Source organism: Teleopsis dalmanni, chromosome 2 (assembly GCF_002237135.1).
Source record: "Teleopsis dalmanni isolate 2A chromosome 2, ASM223713v2, whole genome shotgun sequence".
Classification (NCBI taxonomy): domain Eukaryota; kingdom Metazoa; phylum Arthropoda; class Insecta; order Diptera; family Diopsidae; genus Teleopsis; species Teleopsis dalmanni.
The window spans coordinates 44,702,685-44,725,720 of NC_051847.1; the positions used below are offsets into that span (position 1 = coordinate 44,702,685).

Here is a 23,036-nt window from a genome sequence, read left to right on the forward strand (position 1 = left end):
TAGTATATAATTAATAGTAAAAGTTCCTCACTTTTTGTCAAGTATTACATATGTATAATAAATTTTTTTAAGTTCATAATATAAACAAATCTAAAAAATATTTAAATAAAAGCCCTTTTACTTTTACATATTCAAAAGCATAAAAACCGAAATTAAATTATTTTTTTTTGTATTAAATAATTTCGTAATAACTACAAATTTGAATTCTAAACAAAACTGAAATAGGGAAATTAATTATTTAATCATAGCTGTGGTTTCGATAGACACAGTTTATAAAAAAAATAGCCAACCGGCAGTCTATCATGAACCACTTAAGAAAGCAATTCACGTAAATGGTGTGACCAATAAATCGTAACGATTTAGTGATCGAAATTTGTGGCGAATACGCCGTAGACGTATGAATTCACATGAACTGGCAAAATTTATTAATTGAAGAAGCGAGAAACTTTCGCCACTCTAAACGTGAACAGTAGCAACTGCGAAACCAAGACGAGGTCTGTAAAAGTGGTTCCAGCTGTTTGCGGGCGCCCACGCTAGAGCACCGCGGCCAGTTAACAAGCGTATGCAAATTAGCATAAACGTTTAGCAAGCAAAAATAAAAATAAAAACAAAAGTGATGAGCAAGTGGAGAGGTGTGAGTGAGAGTTATGAGGTAAAAAGTGTTCAAGGCGATTTGTAAAATTGAGGCTTTGGCGAAGAATTGAAACATAAGTTGACTCTAGTAAGTGTCGGACTGTGGAGAAAGGCAATCGATTAATGAAGTTTTATTATTAAATTAATTAATAAGCAAAAGAAGTGCAAAGATTGGAAAGTAATCATTTATAATAGATAAAAATGTGTTTTAAACGGAAATTATTGTTTTTAATGTTCTTACTGATTGCTTTAAAATATGTGGAAAGTGAACGTAGTTTTGAAATTGATAATAACTTCTTAAGTTCTCAAACATTGCCAACCTTAAGACAAACTCAAAATACATTTATACAATGGGTGCTATCTCTTTTACCACAAAGACCTGCATCAGCAAATGCCACTCCAACAATTACAACAACAGCAGCAACACTTGGAACAAGCACAACTACACCAAATCCACCCTCTTCAACTAAATCACCGGAGCCCACAACAACTACAGCGAAACCCAGTACTACTACAATTAGTACTTCAACCACAGCTGCACCAATAGTGGTTAGTTCCACAAGTGCAACAACTACTACTGCTACACCCAGTTCAACAATTGCAACAACAACAACAACACCAGCACCTGTTGTACTAAATCCACCAAGAAATTGTACTGATTGTGTTTGTGGTGTTGCGAATACACAGAAACGCATAGTAGGTGGTCAAGAAACCGAAATACATCAATATCCTTGGATGGCTATGTTATTGTATGGTGGTCGTTTTTATTGCGCTGCATCCTTAATTAATGATCAGTACCTTATCAGTGCTTCACATTGTGTCTATGGATTCCGTAAGGAACGCATCAGTGTACGTTTACTTGAACATGATCGTAAGATGTCACATTTTCAGAAGATCGATCGCAATATTTCAGAAATTATAACACATCCTAAATACAGTTCTCGCACATATGATAATGATATAGCTATTATTAAACTCGATACACCAGTAGAAATAACAGAACTTTTACATCCAGTTTGTATGCCTACACCGGGCAAATCATTTAAAGGTGAAACTGCTATAGTAGCTGGTTGGGGTGCACTTAAAGTTGGTGGTCCTACGTCAGATACTTTACAAGTAAGTAATATCTCTATTGATATAAGAGATATACATATATATATTTAAGATATAAGAGATCTTAAATAAGTATGATGTTAAAAAATAGTTATTTGTAGAGAGACAATCTATTGGCAAATACGTGTATTCATAATGTAGATTGATATACCGTCAAGATTTTATGACTTAGAAAGTCATAATAGAAAGAAATAGAAAGTGAACATTTACGCCTAAATTGATAGTTCGTCAGATTGTAAGAATAAGCCTTCAGAACAAATTTTAACTGTATAAAGTGTATTATTTTCATTGGCAATTTCCTATAATATCTCATAATAGTTCAGTGCATTAGAAAGAGATTAATCGCTTATCAATCTTTATGAATGTAATAACATTACTTACATTAGTCCAAAGATGTTACAAGTGCATTAGTCAAAGATCCGATCTTATCGAAGCATGTTATTCCCAATAGATGGAAATAATAAAAATACTATAAAATTAATTTACTTTATATAGAACTTTATTATATAAATACGAAAACAAAATATACTATATCCAACTCCTGCCAAGTATATCGAGGTGTCCAAAAAAATGATCAAAAAGAGGAATATTACTATATAGCCAATAGATGGACCCATCACAAATATTAATTTTTAAAACGTTTTGTGGACTTTAGAATGTATTGAATATTATTTAGACGAGTATATCTAAAACTTTGAGAAATGTTAACCAAAATAAATAAAATACCCATTCGTCTAATAATTTGATTAAAAATTTTTTTTAGACAGTGATTAATAGTTTCTAAATAATTAAAATTATTGACTCAAACTACTTTATAATATTCAGCATATGATATTTATATAGATATATCGTATATATAATATATGTATTTCTTTTAATATCTTAGAGTCAGATATAATAAAATTTTGGAGCAAATACTTATTTTTTTTGTAGTTTTAAAGCTTTGTAATATATTACGATATATGTTTTATTAATTTTTTTTTGCACTATAACATCCAGAACTGTATGAGTTAACTTGCTATAAACAATTTTTTATTATAGGAAGTTATGGTACCAATAATGTCTCAGGACGATTGCCGTAAAAGTCGTTATGGATCAACACGGATCACAGACAATATGCTATGTGCTGGCTTTGAAGCTGGTCAAAAGGATTCTTGCCAAGGTGATAGTGGTGGACCATTACACATAGTAGCATCAGGTACAAGGGAACATCAACTGGCTGGCGTTGTGTCTTGGGGTGAAGGTTGTGCTAAACCAGGTTATCCAGGCGTATATGCAAGGGTTAATCGTTATGGTACATGGATCAAAACATTAACAAAAAATGCCTGTCTCTGTCATTCGGAGACGAAGAAAATCAAGAAAAAATAGTACAAATGCCATTTTTTTTTAAAATAATTACTTTTTTATATATAATTTATTTATTTTAATTTATTCAATAAAGTAGGTTACAATTTAATAGAAAAACTTGAATCGTTTCTTTGTCAATAAGACAGCTTTCGATGCACTTGAAGATCGTGCAATGTGTCAAAGCACATAATGGACAATTTTCTTTTGATATTGGCAGTGTTTCAACTAGTTTTGCATAAGAGCTCGTTAAAGATTCCAGTTAGGCTTGCTGCATTTCAAAAAGATTTGCATTGAACTTAAACTTGAAATGCTGCCAGTATGAACTTGTCATGCTCCGTTACGTTAGTTAGATTTTTCAGTTTTGCAGTTGATCTTCGATAGTCTACCACTTCAGTTCGATTAACGTAGCAAAGATTTTCGCAAAATCTTCCGCAAAATGGTTCTACAACTTAAGTGTTTAATAATTTTTTTCTGCTTTTTAAGTTGGACAACGTCGTCCCATTTGGAAAAAAGTAGCGCTTCAATAACAATAGATTTCGATAGCTCAAATTCAAATTTAAATACTACACGTGATAACATAATTGTGACATGGATCAATCAAATCTTTAACCCAAGTTCAACCACTACTACAACTACGACAACAACTACTAGCGCGCCACAACGATCATGCGCAGAATGCAATTGCGGTACCATAAATAAAATACATCGCATTGTTGGTGGCCAGGAGACGGTAACGCATCAATATCCTTGGATGGCGATGTTGCTCTCCAGAGGTAGTTTTTATTGTGGAGGTACATTAATTAATGATCAATATGTCTTGACTGCTGCACATTGTGTAAAGGGTTTTAGGAAAACGTTAATAACAATACGTTTGTTGGAGCACAATCGCAGGAACAGCAGCGTACATAAAATTGATCGGAATGTTGACAAAATATTTATACATCCAGACTACAGTACACGTACTTTTGATAGCGATATCGCTCTGATACGTATGTCGGAACCAGTTGAAGTAAATGATTTACTCCGGCCAGTTTGTATGCCCGATCCAGATAAAAGTTTTGCTGGTGAAAACGCTGTAGCGACTGGTTGGGGGGCACTAAGCCAAGGAGGCAGTGTGTCGCAGACTTTGCAGGTTAGATTTTATATTATTTAATATAATAGCAATGTTAATAAAAAGTAGTACAAAGTAACAATGTAATCACAACATTAATAATAATATAAGTAACTTTTATAAGTAAGTAACGCTTTTTTATTGTAGGAAGTAGAGGTGCCTATAATATCACAGGAGGCTTGCCGTGGTAGCAAATATGGTCCAAGTATTACTGATAATATGCTTTGTGCTGGCTATGATGAAGGTGGCAAGGATGCTTGTCAAGGCGATAGTGGTGGGCCTTTGCATGTTATTGTTAACAATACCAAGGAACATCAATTAGCTGGTATAACTTCATGGGGCGAAGGTTGTGCTAAACCCAACACACCCGGTGTATACACTCGTGTGAATAACTTTAACACTTGGATTGCGAATCGTACACGCGATGCCTGTACATGCCACCCTGTTAAAAAGTGCGTTAATAGAAACTCAAATTCTTCGAAGGGAAATGCGAAAGCTCTCTGCATTTAATTTCTTTCAAAATATTTTTTTGGTTCTTCGAAAATATTTTTATTATACTTAAGATATTTTATTATTTATTATATATGGTTTAATTAATAAAATATGAATAGCATCACATTCAGTTAGAAATTTATAAAAGGCTAAACAAGAAATAGAGTCAATGAATTTTCAGGAAAGGATGAAGTGTGATCCAGCAGCACCGATACCGTAGTGCTGAGTTGGTTCCGCTTTAGTTGAAGTAGCTAATTGTTGAATTTTTTTGTCCAAATTAGACCAAGTCAACTTAGAGTCTTGACAGCCGGATCTATCAGCCTAGTGTTGGTTGGCTATGCTTAGATCTTTTTATTGATTTCCCAGTTTAGCTGTTGCAAGTGGAATGCCAATGTCTGAGAAGTGAATGTCAGGAAGAAGAGCACCTGCTTTGGCAAGCTCATGCGCAGAGCAATTACCCTAGATATGCCTGTGACCAGGAACCCAAATGAGTTGAGCCTTAACGCACCTACCTAGATCATTGAGGGAAGCACAAAACTTTTGAGTTATGATTGATGTGGCTGAAGTGTCTATCAGTGATTTAATGACAGCTTGACTCTTCGAGACAGTTGGTATAAGAGATTGGATTTCCAAGGACCATAAGAGATTGCATGAAATCCAATTAACCAACAAACTACCAGATTTTTCTTCACATCGTGATATCTATAGAATGTAGACAGCTGCATGGCTACATAGAGTCTTAAAGCAATTGATCTGTCAGTAGTTCGTTTTACAAAGTAAAAACTGATGTTCATAAAAAATTGTGTGGGATTGAAGTGATTGAAGAAGGGTTCGAATAGAAATGAAACGACAACAACAAAAATTTTAGTTGATTTATTGAAGTTTGGCTGATCATTTAACGCTGTTTCCAATATTGCCAAATATTTATCATCAGTGGTCTTAGGCAATATTTGAATTTTTTTCGTCGTAAGAGATATCACTTCCGACAAAAATAATAACATTATTTTTTTCTTTATCTCATTGTAATTAGTTTCTCGGTGTTATAAACCAAAACTTTTCCATTAGATTAATGAAGTTGGTAGTACAGAAGTCTTTCATGTATAATAGGCGAACCATTATGAAGTTTAGAATTATTAAATGAGATAAGTTATATGTAAGTCATAATCAAACTTTGATGCTGCATTCAGGCAGGATTGTGTCAGAAAGTGAATTACAATAAAAAAAAATGTTTATAGTGTTATTGCAGTATATTATATGTACAGGATGGGATCACAACTCTAATTTCTAGCAGTGAAATTATTCATTGGAATTAGGAAAATATTTTAGAAAATTTCAATCAATCTAATTTTCACTTAATATGGACTGTTTTTATTTATATTTAAAAATTTTTAATGAAATTAAGAAATTTTCTTCTAAATTTTTTGATTTTTGACTGATGTTTGACTTAATTTAATAACAGATTTCTATTAGAAAATTTTGGAATTTATTAAGTTGATTATTTACCTTCTTCTTAAATATTGATTATTACATATTTCATTTAATTAAAAGAATGAGAAATTTTTTATTGTTAAGCTATAAATTATTAAATATATTTATAAATGAGTTATTATTTTAACAGATATCCTTGATATCCTTGATATCCTTGAGTGGAATAACTGACTCATAACTTTCTTTTTAAGCCAGTTATTTGTGTAGATCAATTACTAGATTAAGTTCTAGTCTTTTAAGATTGATTTATTAAACGCTATAGTATATAACGTATATATTTTTTTCAACAAAATAATTATTACTGTATTAAAAATTGATGAATGGTTGCACTGCATCCGGCATTCATCAGTTCGTTTCATGGAAATCCTCTCAGAAGATTTTGACAATGCTTGACAAATTTATGACTTTGAAAAACACTTTATCAACTTTATATTTATATGCGTATTTTTTATTAATTTTTAAATGAAATCACTTAACTTATTCTCTGAACTCTTTTTATCCAATTTAAATTTAATAAAATTCAAATTATTGGTTGATATGACAAAATGTATGCAAATTGGTCGATCTGGAAGCCAGCGAATGCGGACTTTATTGCTAGTAATTAGCCTATGGCGAACGAATTTGTCACCAGTAAAATGGACAAAACTACCAATTTGGAGTTATAGCCCACACAATGCGCAACGTTCCAATGCCCACAGCAATTTCTGCCTGATGCATCAAATGAAAACTGTTCCATGGTGGCGAATCTATTTCAGGTAATAAATTGTGCAGTTTGTCAATGTTTTTCTGCTGTTGCTGCCGGAGCTGCTGGACCTGCTGGTAAAGTTGAATAGGTGCCTTTTTTTCTAATTTATTTTTGAATTTCAGCAACTGGATACACCTTTGCATATCCTAAAGTGGTCAAATATTTTTCATTTAACATAGAATTTTTTATTACTATTTTTTTGAAGCAGCTAGAGGTACAATAATTTGACAATAGCCCATGACAGAATTTTTTAAATTATTTATAAATGTTTTCTGAACTCAACTGAAATTTTAATAATATTTGAAGTTAAAAAATTTATTTATATCCTAACTCTTAGGTGTTAGAATTGAATTTGATTTGAAATCGAAGTCATCTGAATAGCCATGGAAATTTTAGTCAAATGCCAACATGTAATTGACCCCAACATTTATCACACATGTAAACTAGTATCTGCGTTTCTGAAATTTTAACAAGGAATCGTTTGCATATTGGATTGTCGATGGTTGTTAAAAAATTTTATTTATTATTGGGAGTGAAAAGGGTGCAGCTCTGTGACCACAAATTGATTTCTAAAAAAAAAGAGTTTAAAATCAGTTGCAGTTACAGTTACATTTTGCAATTTCAATTTGTATCTTGCTTATTGGAAAAAAAAGAATATTAAGCTATCCCGCTGAGATTAATTTTAACAAAATTAATTAAAACAGTGAATAAAAATTGAAAAATTCTTGTTGGGAAACCAATGATTATAGAAATAAAATGTAGTTAAAGCTTTAGATATATGGAACATATTTTATTATCAAACCAAGTATGTGGCCCAAACAGAGTCAATGAGAAAAATAATAGTGGTATACTAAGAATTAAGAATATCGAAGTTAGTATCTTCTATTGAAGTGAACAATATGCATTAAACTTTTTAATAAAACAAATATTAAAAAATGAACATAATTAATGAAGATATTCAAATAGACAAAAAAGCTACATTTTCTCGTAATATTAAATCATATTAAATTATAATTGTTGAATTATGGAAATAAAGGAAAGTGTTCCGATCAAAAAAGTGTGAGATTCGGTACCTGTAGGTGGAAAACGCGGTAGAGGACGTCCACATCTTCAGTGAAGGGGTTAGTTGACCAATGATTTGGGGGCGCTTAGTACAATCAACTGGCGACAGCAAGCAGCTGATCGGGCTGACAGGCGGGGCCTATTCAACGCGGCCAACAACGACTCACGTCTGTGTTGGCCAAATAACTAAGGTCGTGTGCGAGTTAGGCTAAGTTGCGTTCTAAATGAGGGAAATTCTAAGTTGTGTCGATAATGTATTGATGTGTCGATACGTGTTGATAAATGGCAAAATGTGTGCAGTGCAAAAAATCCCAAAAAATCTCCCATTTGGTTAAGCATCAACTTAGCCTAACTCGCACACGACCTAAGTAATTTAAATTATTTATTAATAATTTGATATTAAATAATTAATAATTTAGTTTTAAGTGGTTAAAACTATGGAAATGAAAGTGAACAGCTTTGTCAGGTCTGATGCTTCTGTGAACGTTTCTACTGAAACGAGGAGCCTAAAGTCAATTATTAGAATTTGAGACTTTTTGTACTTCGTCACATTTTAAGACCGGATTTATTTCTAGTGATTGATCAACCTATTTAAGGCAGTCTAAAAAGACTTCTTACACTGACCAGAAAGAATATTAAAACTCTTACCGGATTCTGACAAGCGAAAGCAGACTGACGTACCGTCTCAACACAATTGATCTTTTAGAAACCAGAATTTGGTGTTTTTTTTTTAAATGGTTATTAATACTTTTGAACACATTCACTGTGAATGCTTCAAACTGACTAGCAGCAGACTTATCCATCCGGCGAATAGAATTGTTGTTGCTTCCAACATATGAAAGAAGACATACCATCAAACTGGACAAAGTTTGGGGTTATCACAACAGATTAGCTACTTTGTGATGTAAAGTATGACTTGACTTTGTGATGATGGAACAGAACTGCTGATTGTTGATCAATTCTGATCGGTTTTTCTTAATTATTTCAATTTAGCGGTGGATTTGTGAATAGTAGACGGTCGAATTAAGCGTTGTACCAGATCGGAGCAGCTCGTAGTAGACAAACTACTCTTTCTAAACTTACCGAACACTTAACATAACCTTGTTTATCCTCAATCCTCAATGGCTTTTGACCACAATCTCTTGTATTGTATATTATTGCATTCAATCTATTTTTTATCGTCCGTAAAAGTACACTTCAAAAGTAGTTCGGTTTCGTTGTGTTTTATCAACGTTTCATTGGTGATAATTAAGCCAATCAAATTTGTTTTTATGAATTCGAGTGGTAACTTCACATCGGGGGTCTTTGCGTAGTCTGTTCATTTTAAATGCTTCCGAACAGTTAAGTGGTTGGTGTTTGGGTCTCCACTAACTCCTGACAGCTCGGTCTCATTGTAACAGTTGCAAGATGCGCCTGTAATCGATTTTATGATGACAACCTAGACGCTCTGAACAATGTCAGTGTAACTGCCATTTGTCTTCCCTGGCATGAGTTATGATTGTGGCTTTGTTTATATGATATTTAATTTATTTTATTATTATTTTAATTGATGAAAAATTTTAATTAATAATTAATGTAAAAGGTTCTCATCACTTCAACCAAATAAATAATTAAAAAGTGAAATTTAGAGTGTGATTTCATTATTTAATACAATATTAATTTAATTTTTTTTTAATTTAATTTGAGTAGATAAAATACTCTAACTAGACTATAATTTCATTGTGTTTCATAAATAATTTTTAATGATTTATGAAACCTTGTGTATGTTCTGGTATTTTTTCATAAAGTAACAAAACAAAAAAAAAGTATCACTGACACATTTCATTATAGAAATATAAAGTAGAAATACTGTTTCACTTTTTTTTTAATTTAAATTAAAATTATGTTGCAATTGTGGTGAGTTTAATGAATTAAATGACATAAAAATGTAAAAGTGTTTAAATGAAATATTAATCAAATTCTGTGGTTAAGTACGTAAAATTAAATGTTTGAAATGAAAGCGAACACAAACTGCAAAAATAAAAACTTCACAGAAAAAGTGTAATTAAATGCAATCAGCTTACATTTATTTTATCACAGCTTCACAATTATTATTAAAAAATACATGATTTTTATGTTGTCTCCTAGTTTACAAGCCCAAAAGGCGTAAATGTAATATTTGGGTCAACTGTGATAATTTCAGTTTCATTTTTAATCCGGAAAGCAGAAATGAAATGCATTTATAATTAATACACTTAATTATGGCAAGGATTTACACTTATCTGGAGGTTACAAAAAAAAGAACAAAAGTAAAATAAAAAACAATTAAATAAATTAAATTAAAAATAAATAATTAAATAAATTAAAAAATTAAATTAATTATTGTTCTCGTCTTTTCTTTGTTATTCGAATCCATGTAAAAAATATAACATTTTTCTTTATATAAAATTAAATATAAATACATATTAATATTATATCAAGTTCTTTTCAGTTTTTTAAATATTTTATAAAAATTTTACTAATTATTATTTGTTATTTTTAACATTTTATCTTACAGCATTAAAGTACAAAATAATTATATCCATACATCCATTGTAATAAAGTAAACCGCACATCTGTCAGTGATTTTCACCCACACCCAATCGTAAAAATGTACTTAAGCAACTCTTTCATCTTCTGTAGTTGGACGAGTAATAAAAAAATGTAACCAACAAAATGAAGTCATAAATCACAAGAAGAGCGCATTAATCTGCTCCGAAATATGTTAAAAATAAGTATGCGTTCCCACCGCTCGAAATTAAGTCAAAGAACATCATCGGGTATGAAGTTGTTAAAACCCAAAAGGCAATAAAAGTTTTGAAATTATGAATAAACATAAAATATGTATGAGTATGCAAAATATTAGAACATATAAAATTAAGCAAAAAATAAATAAAAAGAATACATATACTACATATATTTTTTTGGAACATATTAGCGGCAAAAACACTGAAATGATGATATATCACAGAACAAAATTGTATCTTTAAGTGGATGCTATAAACTTTGCTTGACAAACATTCAATTTGTGAGAGTTTAGTTCGGGGTGTTGGAGAATATATAGATATTTATAAACATATAAAAAAATATATTTTATTATTGAAAAAATAATTTGGAATAGTTATCACTGAGTGGTAAACAACTATAGATAATAATAAGAAAATATATTTTATTATAGAAAAAATTATTTTTAATAATAATCACTGAATAGTCAAAAAACTATAAACACTAATTAAGAGCTGTATAACCTAAAAAGATACAATAAAATTTATTTGCTTAGTATTTAGATGAATTTTTTTTAGATAATTAGTAAATATAACGTATGTTAGAAATGTATATTGTAATAAAATAATCTATATATAATGATACAGAAAGATATCTAAGCAAGTGCTAAATTTCGCTTATTTTATTTATTATTTATTAAATAATACCCCCGACCTAAAAGATCTATTGTGCAATTCTAGACTATTTACAAATCTCGTAATTGTTGTGGGCCTAATGTTACCTATTTGATTTGGGACTAAGATCTCGCTCTCAAGGTAGTCGAGTCTACATCTTGTCGCCGCTGAGCAGCTGGATAGAATATGTGCTGATGTTGATCTCCTCATGACAGAGTCGACAGAAATCCTCTTCTACCACACCTTTAATCTTCATGTGATATTTAAGGCTACAGAGTATTGTAAGAATTTCAGTGTAGATTAGATACTTCTTTAGACTAAAAAGTTTTCAAAACTAATACCATATTTACACTTAGAGTTATAGAAACTCGTTAGCGTATGGAATTTGTAAACTAATAATAGGTTTACACTTAGGATTATGAAATCATTTTAGCTATAATTATTTTGAGTTTGTAGGAAGTTTATTTGAAAAACTGCACATTAATTTCATGTTAAGTCTTTTGCGAGTTAGTGTATCTGGGCACTTTTACTCTTTGATAGCTGGGGGATTTCTACAAAATCCAACTCACTGATTAATTTATGTATTCCTCAAAAATTTCGTGATTATTCGCTGACTAATCTAAGATCTTTCGACCGCCCCGTGCGGCTAGAGATTATTCTGAGATTAGATAGTACTAAGTAGGACAGAGCTCTGTCCCTTTTGCATTTGTGTCTATTCTAAGGTCTCTTAGCATGTCATTTGTGCGAATGTACCCAGTAAACTAAATTACTTTAAATATAATATAAAAAAATTTGTCACCATATTAATAAAGAGTAAAAATTCTGGTTTTTGCTAGTTACTTTATTTACTAGTAATAATTACAAATGAGATTAACATAGTATGGCATTTTAAGCAATACTCTTTCGTCAATTATCCGATCCTTTACTAAGAACTACTCAGAATAAGTATAATTTTATAAGCATATAATTATTAAAAAATCAAACCAGAATTTCTTTCCATATGCGTGGAAACATAATATTTAATGAAAGTACCATAAATTCCTACAGCCTTTGCCCATTTTGAATTTCATGTTTCACAAGTTCTCGCTGTTGTTTCCACGCATCCTTCAAACTCACATCCTTTCCACAGTTCCTTTGTCGTTGAACGCAAAGTGAGTTATTTTGCGTTACTTTCCCGTGTTTGTGTTGTCAAACCTGGTACTGAGCAAGCATGCAAAATGCAATATTGCATTTTAATTTACCCATCAAAACACGAAAATTGGTTAACAAGTTCCCGGTTGAGTTGAAGGAGCTTGGCGTGCGTGAGGCGCGTATTGTTATGGATTGCGTGTGGCATCACGCTGGGACTCGAAATCCGCACGCCACCGAGCCAAATAAATTAATTTTAAAATGCTAAGAAACCAATTTTGTTGCTTTTGTTCCTCTTTTGGCCTTTTATGAGTTTATGAGATAATAAGTATTTACGACTTGTGGTATCTTCAGTGAATTGTAAGAAGAGCGCCGATAAATGTTCATGACTTCAGCTAATTTAAATAAAATTCATGTTCTCAAAACACTTAACGAACAAACAGACTGACATTATGTGTAGGCAATATCAATTAAAATGTTTTAACAAGATAAGCGTTGTGAATATACCATATATAAAAATCTTCAAAGAAGGATGATTATATGTAGATATGAAGTCACATAAATTTAAAACCATAATTGTTTTTATTTTCAGAATTTTTAATTCATAATTCAAGGTAATGAATATAAATAGAAACTATATAAAGTATAAAGAAAATAGGTCTTTTTAAAAATTGTTAAAAAAAATTTAAAAACGGTTTTGCATATCTCATCACAACTGACCATATACTGTTTTCGTTTTAAGACAACCCATTTTCATCAATATCAAAATACTCCGTAAAAGATTTGTTTTTGAAAGAACACATATATATCTGCTTTTAATGGAATCACACTCTTACTGTGGTTGAAATGCTTAAAGATCTCCAAAATATTCATTGAACGTTAAGGAATTTGAATTGAACATCTCAGAAATATCAATTGATCACATTCCGATCAAGCATTTAGCTACTGAAGAGTGTCCGCTTATACCCCACAAGCGGACGGAGGATTAAAATTGCTCTCATTATGCCAATAATTAAATGTGGGTAGGAGCATCAATATATAGTTTCCATTTTGACTGTTAACTTTACTTAATGTTCAGCTAATTTTGCCGGTTTGCGATTTTAACCTAATGGGAAAAACCATTCAGCAGTGAAGAAAAGTGCTTTTTATATTTTCCTGAAATACTGTCACTTCAGTTGCAATAACTCGAGCAAATCCTATGATATTTTGAGAGTGTATACTGATGCACTGGAATAGATATATCTTCACTGAAAGTAATTTCCTTATCGACGCTTGCAATTGTCATTAGATATCCTCACTAAATATATTTTGAAATGTTTCTCGAATCTTTTTTTTTTTTTGGTAAATGAAAAGCATCGAATGCCGCCTATATAAGTACCTTTTGAAAATGTATTGTGGATAGAATCGCAGTATTTAAACCATAAAAGTCCATTGTATGTTACTGCGAAACTCATTCCGATAATTATAAAAAATATTCGTCATCTTTTAGGGAAACGGAGAGTGTTTGGATGAGGTAGAGATAGAGATGTTAGAGCTACTTACGATGTAGGGCTCTAGTACTTTAATCTTGATTCGTGAGAGCTCTGGACACAAACATAATACATTTTCAAAAGTGCCGTCGTCTTCCAAACAAAGTGGACATAAGCTGTCCGGCATGGTCAAGAGGCTCTAATATTTCAATCTTTATTCGTAAGAGCTCTGGACACAAACATAATACATTTTCAAAAGTGCCGTCGTCTTCCAAACAAAGTGGACATAAGCTGTTGTCTGCCAAGTCAAGAGGTGTTTGATAGAAAAAGGATTGTGGGTTTAATAGTCTTTTTATGTACATTGTTTTTAAATAGGTGTTACCATATAATTTTAATGTATATAAATTATTAAAAACATTTTAAAAATGACCAAACTATAAAGATAAATTATCAAGTTGTTAGAAAATTCGACAGAGGGCGTCCGCAGCGTGGTGTTACATTACTATATAACATGTAACAAAAACTGTTTATTATTATATTTAAATCGGAATTCATAATATTTGTGAAAATAATCACATTTATTGCTTCTTTGAAAGCATATTATTGATTTTGTTTAGCACTATTTTTGATTTCTAAATTATTAATATACGAATATAAAGAAAAGATGATTTTAAACGAGAAGGGGGTTAAGAGCATTTTTCATACAATATATTATTAATAGAGGAAACCATAAATGCAACATATTTGTGATCAGTACAATAAATTGTTTATAGAATAATAACTGAATATTGTTAATTCATTTATTAATACTTTCATTTATTCTCATTTATTTGAGTTGGGAATTCTTCTAAAATAGCTGACTCTTCTGAAATCTGGATAATGAAAGAGCTTCTTTTTATTTTTAAAGTACAGTTCAAATTGAAGTTTCTATTGACAATATATATGGATATATTACTAAAAGTATCTTGATAGGTTATCTTAGTAATCGCTAAATAAGATTAGAAGGTTGCCATTTATTTCTAGACAAAAGACTAATCCTTCACGTGCAATTGCTACTTCATACTGAAAAGTTCTATGAGACTGTGTCTTTCCTATAAAGACTTTTGTCGCGGCTGTGACTATGGGGATGAGGGGGAAACTGTGCTCTATGTCATATGTCAGTGTCCATTTTTAGCTACGAGAAGATCAAAAATCTTGGATCTACTTTGCTTACCGATCTGACCGAGCTGTTGTTCTACAACATTAAGAACTTAGTCAAATTCATAGAAATTTCAGGTCAGTTAACCTTTACCTAATGGGGGAGTTATTGTCTATTTCGGCGTCGGTCGTATACTGACCTTTTAGTGTATGTAACGCTGTTCCTGTGGCACCACAATGGGCCATTATTTGAGATTAAAAGGCCTAACATAACCTACTGAGAAGTTTATAATTTTTAAATAAAATTTATGAAAATTAATTCCACTTAAGTCTTATTACATTTTTCTACATTATTTTTAATAGTCTTAATCTGAAGTCCTTAGTTTTTGTGTAATATTATTTACATTTTTGAAATCGCGTAATTTTTGCATGCAACAAATTAAATCTGAAATACTTTTTAAGCTTTGGGCATTTAATAGGATTTGTTAGCACTTCAACTTGGAGAGGAAGGAAGAAGAAAACAATGGCTTTAGTGGCGAAGGTCAGCTAGCGCACATAAGACAGATGTGGTATGTCGTTATTTTACAATGTTGCATGTTAAATGTTGCATGTTGCACATTTGCTGAAGCTTAAACAAGTTTTAGGCATTCTTGCTTCTATTGCCGTTGCATGCAAAACACGACTTACCAAATAATTTGCATGCTAAAACGCCAAGGAACTTGTTGGCATCGATACCAATGCCTTCCATTTGCAGTCCGGCAAACGCGCATCGTCGCCTGATTTGTGCAGCGCAAGTATCTGTGGTAATTTAGTACTTCACTTCTTTGGCAAAAGTTCGTGTTGCTGGTAATTAAAATTTAAAGCCTCCATTAGCCTCGTTTAATTTCCACTTTTGCCGGTTCTATATTTTATTTATGTTGGCGTCACTCGCTGTCCGGCTTACAATCTCCGCCAATGACACCTCCTGGTCATTAAATGCATATCGATGCCACCACAACATGTGTCAATGTGTACGTTTTATTAATGTCGCTTTAATGAGCTGTGACAAGTATCTTTCCATAGCTCGTTTCGAAGGAAAGCAATCCACAATTCACAAACAAAAAAAAAATAAAAAAAATTAAATAAAATAAAATTATAAGGAATCAAGTGGAATTAAGCAAAAAACTTCGCTTGTTTGACTTGTTAACACGCTTTGATAAGCGCATTTTTTGATAAACTTATCAAAACGTTGGATTGAGTGGTTGACAGTGTGGAATTGTGGTTGAAGTGCGTTAGGTTTCGGTTGGACGTTATCTACGGACAGCCTCTAGGGGATTTGTGTTTTAGTTACTCAATTGCAGCATTTGTTATTTAATTGGCGCTTTAATTACTGGCGAAGTTGAGAAAAATTAAAATAAAAAAAAATAAGTTCAATATTACATCGTCAAGACGTTATCCGCACACATTTTCCACAGACTTATGGGGCCTACGCGTTTTCGCACTTTTCAAACATTAATTCTGTGTAAGAAACTTGGCAAGTGCGATTTGATGTGAAGGAAAAGATAAGATTTGCTATGCATTTGACTTCACTTTAAAAACATTTTGTAATTTAATGATTATTTATTTATATCTATATGTAAGTATAAATATTATTTAATTATATATATCAGTAGGTAAATATACTTCGTAATTCCTAATATGCAGAAAATGGTTGGGAAATTAACGGAAAAATACTCATTTAATTTATTTTTTATTTAGTAATGAATTCATTTTATATATTACAAATATTTTATCTCTTAATATTTTTATGTTATATTTTCATGACATTTAAAATGCATTTGATTGGGTATTTAATATCACTACATGTTGAAATTGCCACCCATTCTTATCAGTTCTTTTATTTCATAATATATGAATAGATTTCGATGTTATGCGATCTTTATGAAACCAGGCTTCATATCAGTCTGAAGCTACATTGAGGCTTCGTAACAGTCTGAAGCTACATTGACTATTTTTTCGACTATTTGAGTGTAGATCCGGAATCTTTTTATTAGAGGTACTAAAAAGACATATATGGTACATGATTATTTACAATAAACTGTCATATCAGCTGTGATATCAACAGTAAACGAAAGCAACTCTTTATAAAAAATAATATAAGTATATGATAAAGATAACATTTTTTGAATATCGTCTATAGAAGCAATAAAAAATGAATATAATCCAGTAAAATTAATTTTTTCTATTATATTTTTGTTTAATTTTAATTATAAAATAATTCTTATTAATTATTATTAAATTCATATACATATTTATATAGCCTGTGATATAAAATTAGATGAAATTGTTTACACAATAACCTGAAAAAAAAAATATATATATATGATATAGATAACATTTCTTAAATATCATCTATAGAAGTAATAAAATATGAATAATTTTTTTTATTACATTTGATTTTTTTATAATTTGAATTGTTATTAAATTCTTATTCCCTTGGAATTCCCTTCATTGTTCAATTGTTTCCCGATCGTTTAAGTATATAAAACCGCGTCACATCTCAACTTGCCACATAATTCGTCTTATCCTAATTGTCATAAAGTGTTGTTGGGGAGATTTTTATACAACGTTGTTGCAAAACTCTAAATTATCAAGTGTTTTTAACACCTATATAGATTTCACCCTGTTTAGTTACAAGCATCTTTCAAAATGATACCAACTGACCCAAATTAAATGTTTACAATATCAGTGATATTGGGAAAAATCTCGGAACAATTTGTCCTGTTTTTAAAATAAGGCGACCCGACGATTTACGCTAACTATCGTGGAATCACTATTATACCTGTCGCGTATATGTTCTATCAAATGTACTGTGTGAAAGGTTAAAGTCACATGCCAACTCACTTATTAGGCCTTTTTAGTGCCGCTTTCAATCATGTCGCTCCACCATTGACCAGATATTTACATTGCCAACAATGTTGGAAAAGCCTACGAACATAAAGTGGGCGTGTTGTTCATTTGCTGATATTGATGCATGATCAAGACGCTGAGACAGTCAAGTCGCAGAAGGCCTTCTGCAATATTATCAAATTTTGTCTATTTGAAGTTGTATATCTTAATCAAAATTTAATGAATATCCTTTCCACAACAAAATTAAATATTTTAAATTAAACTTTATTATTTCCAAATTATTATGTGTAATTATTAGACAAATAATTAGAAAGGAAGACATTAAATTTGACATACATGTCAATGATAACATAGCAGTACCAACCTTGCCAGAAGGGAAATACCCGCGAATATTAAATTAAAAATATTGTTTAATTTTTTTATATTTCGCATAAGATATTAAGTGACAACATAATAATATGAAACTATTAATATCATTGATACATACATTTATTTTAGCTAAACATTTCTAATGTTGCATATAAACTGATATTTAAAATAGTCATATATTGCTATTGCATTAAAAAAAAAGGTGTGAATACTTCAAGGGACTTAGTAAATTGAACGCCCTAAATTTGTTGCACTTTACGCTTCTGAGTAGCTGCAATAGTAGTGCCTCATACTCCAAAAGAATGAGTATGGTGAACCCACACATAGCCTCATAAATACTCGTAGTGAAATGGAATTGCAGAAGTTGCGGACTCACATCGTTCCATTGAAACGATTGTCTATTTTTTGGTGTGGCGAATTGGCGTTTTATGATCATTGCCTCGACATGCATACAATTTTTTTATTTTACGTCCCTTGTGTTCTAAGAAGTGCAACAAATTGTTTTCCCATTTGAACGAAGTTCGCTTTTATTTGCTCAGATATTTTGTTGCAGTGCACATCTTCAGGAAGTACGCGTGTGGTAATGCCGCTTGTGTCATTAAGTTCAATATATACATTTTATGCTTTATGGTCGACTCTTCCTTCTTTGTTGTCATACTTTTATGGGTGTCAATGGCGGGCGTGTTTGAAGCCTTCCCAGTTTTTGTGGTTACTTCTCATTTCTTGTGGTTGTGTCTTTACATTTTTCATTCAATTAAAAATTTTTCTTCAAATTTAATAAATTATATATATTTAATTTTTAAATCTTTTAATTTTAGACAAAATTTATATAAAGAGAAAATTTAATTTAATTGAGGTACTAAGAATGCAATAAAAGCTAGTTATATTAATATAAGTTGTAAAACCTTTTGCATTAAAAATGTTTATTTAGAACCATATAGTATATAATTGAAATATATAAACAAAGAGATAGATTATCACATTTTAGTATAAAGAGTTGTAATTCTTATGAAGAAGTTATCAGCAGAGCTCCACAATAATTAATAAATATATAAAGTTATAGGTACACTTACCACAAATATATCGATCTAACCGTAAGAGAAGATAGCACAAAACTTAATACGAATAGAACACTTGAGGACAATATATAGAAAACATATACGCAAGTTTTGACCAACTAGTCAACTGACATACATACCAACATACAAACAAAAGTACTGATAAAAATTTTGACTAAGTTTACCTATATAGTGCAAGGTGATCAGGTAGCGCTGAGCACACAATCCATTTTTTGTTTTTTTTTTGCTACCATGTGAAACTTAGTCCACTAAAACCTCCTTTTAAGAATAATTTGCAGAATAAAATACAGATAAGGAGACCATTGACTTCCATTGTACTATGAATTTCACTTCGGTAAGTTACAAACATTTTCATATCTTTTTAAGGAGGTGGAAAATATTTGATAAAGGAAAGAAGAGAAATTTAAAGAACTACTACGTTGATCTCCAATGCTTTAGATCCAAATATTGGGAGGACAAAACAGAAGCATAGAAAATATTCCAAACTGTTATATAAGCAAATCCAGAACAAGAAAGGTGTTTAGCGCAAGTGTCTAGCAATATGTTGAAGAAAGAAGAATAAAGAACTAAAAAAAATTAAGCAACTAACCCTGGATACTATATTCAATAAACTTTACGGACTTCACCAGTGATCACACCTACTAATTGTCTTCAGCCCCTGCGACATAGAGTCACAAAAAAACCTGTAGCATTTTTGCTGATTTCAAGTAGTACCAATTTGGTGTGCCTGTAGCCGTCATGAATTCGTCATTTATTGTTTGATATAGATTGAATTCAACCAACGATGTATGACATGGTATGGTATGATATTGACAACAGATTTAGAACCGATTGTTATAAGCTCGCCTGTAACTTTTTTCCTGTTATGGCGAAAAGACTAGAAACCCATTGAAGTGGTTCTACATTTGTGTTCATAGTCTATTTTTGATGATAAAATGCAGTCACAAAATATGAAATTTATAGATATTACGTTTATTACACTTATAAAAACATATTATACTCAACTACTCCAAAAAGTTATGGTGATTATTTATTACATATGTTATATACTATAAAAAGTTAGACAAATGCATTATGTATACCTAATTCAACTTCTTCAATAACTTCGAGGACTTAGCATAAATTAATAATAATGAACTTCAGAGGTTTCTAAACTATATAGAGAGAATGTAGCTGAGTTGTCTTTATCTGGCTTTAACGAAGATATAGCCTTAAATGGTTTGAAAGTACTTATCAGTACTTCTACATATATTTATAATAAATCTATAAGACGTACTGCACATACTTAAGTATCTTATAGTTGGATTTTACTCGTTCCAGAAAATAGAAAAAAAGGTGAGATGTTTATTCTATTTGTGTGCATTTTTTTGTTTATTTTTATCTTTTGTATATTCTATTTTTAAATTAGTAGAGTTTAGTACTGATCAAGGTTTCTCCGGACCTGATGCTAGAAATACTAGCTCGTTCTTTTATGGTAGAACAACACAATATGACACGAAAGCGATAATGGGACTTATGGACTCGATAACTGTTGAGCTCAACCAATTTGTATATTTATTTATATTTATTTAGTATTACCTCTTTATATCACTATTTATCGAGGAAAGCGGACTCGGATATATAGTCTGAATCTCCGAAGGGTGCAGAATGCAGGCCATAATCTCCCAGTTTAATAATAACAGTATTATAAAAATAACTTTACCTATTACTATTACCTATTGCTTATAGGTGTACATAATATGATTATACTGACCTTACTGTATTGATAAAAACTTTAACTAATATAAAAACCCTTTTTAATTTATATTTTCTAATTAATTTGATTAATACTTATGATTGAATTTTACTTCGAACGCAAATACTTTTAAATGTATTAAAATATTTATATTTGTCCTTTCAAGTTCTTATCAGTTATATATTATTAAATAAAATACTGAAGGACATCTTCTTCTTCTTCTTTAAGCAGCATAACTGCAATTTGTATACTGCATTTATTAATTTTTTTTTAATTTTTTTTTAATTTTTATTTGTCCATTTTTGCACAATTGCATATTATAACATTTTTTACAAATTAAAAGAAAATTTTAAAAAAATGTCCTGAAAATTCTTATTTTAATTGTTCCTTTCATTCAAGGATTGCTGGTTGGACAATTAAAAAGGGAACTCAATAAGAGTTAATGAGTGAGAAAAAAGTTCAAAGAGAAAGGTTGAGAAGCTAATTAAAAGTTCTAATTAGATTTGCTTTAGAGCAATTAATAATCCATTTATTAAAATGTTATATGAATTTTATGAGATCCTTAAAAAAATTGTCAGTAAGGAAGATAGAAATAAAAAAGGATGATTTTAATGGCTGCAGTAATGAGAAAATTTTATTTGTCACTGGAATTATCTTTTCAATGAATTTGAAAATATTAACATTGGATTGTTGAAAAAAATTTGCTTGTAAATAATTAATTAAGTAACGAAGAGGATTCTTTTTAATTATTTATACAATTTTTTTGCAGTAATTGCATAACTTAAATATAGATTATTTGAACCGGTAAGTCTCTAAAATAATTGTCATATTTTCTTCTACAATTATTACTGTGATAAAATCAATTTTAATATCAAAACAATTCAATAGCAGAGCCAGTTCTTGATTGTTTAGTTTTTTTATATCCACTTATTGCAATATATATTATATTATACAATGAACAGTATTTTTAACACAGTTTTTATATACAATATCAAAATACATAAAATTAAAAATAGGACAACTTTCATTGATGTTACCATTCGTTTTTATTCCATTATCAGCGAAGAACAACAGTTGTGAACTTTCTCTTAAATCGATTGAAGATATTCCATTTGGTTCTGTTGTTAGTTCCAATATAAGTGGATTCAGATATTTTTAAACTCTTCGTTATTATAATTCAGCGTACTTTAGGATTTCTTATGACCATGCAGGGATATTGAGATCGTAATCATAGTAATGATATTGATTATTATTGATATAATAAGCACCATTTGTGTTGATTCTTAAAGTTTTTGACTGAAATCTTCGTAGGATTTCTATATTTGATATTGCTGCAGTGCCCCAAATGAATCCAGATTGAATTTATCAAATTTCTAGACTTTTGGACTAATGACTTACGTTTAGAGTATATAGGCATTCTCCATATCAGTTTTCTATCGGAGTGCATGCTTAGGAATTTTCTTTAATTGAGTTGTGATATGTGAACTTTATTTTAAAGGAAACCCAATTTTTTCGATAAAAAATGAATTTAAACTGAGTTAATTTCGCTTTAATTCTGATTTCATTTTTGACTTGCGCTTTATCAAGATTTAAAATTGGTATCTTCTACATTGTAGACCCTAGTTAGTTAGTTATTTGTAGTGGATAGAGAAACTCAGCCTCCTCAATTAGCTAAGAAAGCCGTTTTGAATCCTCAAAGCCACTTAATAATAGGTAGAAGCTGGTCAAGAGCTGGACTCTATGTATAATGGAAAAATTTATTAAAATAATCAATGCAATCCTATCTAATGTAATTACAATATTAATTTTTAAAAACAGCTATT

At 30.6% G+C, this 23,036-nt stretch overlaps 2 protein-coding genes across 2 annotated transcripts; both read left to right on the plus strand.

The window, feature by feature from the left end:
• The first annotated feature begins 864 nt into the window (after window positions 1–864).
• On the plus strand, window positions 865–3,114 carry LOC119674434 (trypsin-1-like). The gene is made up of 2 exons (XM_038085572.1): window positions 865–1,749; window positions 2,788–3,114. The coding sequence occupies exons 1-2, from the start codon at window positions 865–867 to the stop codon at window positions 3,112–3,114; spliced, it is 1,212 nt and encodes a 403-aa protein (XP_037941500.1).
• Window positions 3,115–3,411: 297 nt separating this feature from the next.
• Window positions 3,412–4,714, plus strand: LOC119674435 (trypsin-like). The gene is made up of 3 exons (XM_038085573.1): window positions 3,412–3,434; window positions 3,577–4,225; window positions 4,352–4,714. The coding sequence occupies exons 1-3, from the start codon at window positions 3,412–3,414 to the stop codon at window positions 4,712–4,714; spliced, it is 1,035 nt and encodes a 344-aa protein (XP_037941501.1).
• The last annotated feature ends 18,322 nt before the right edge of the window (window positions 4,715–23,036 follow it).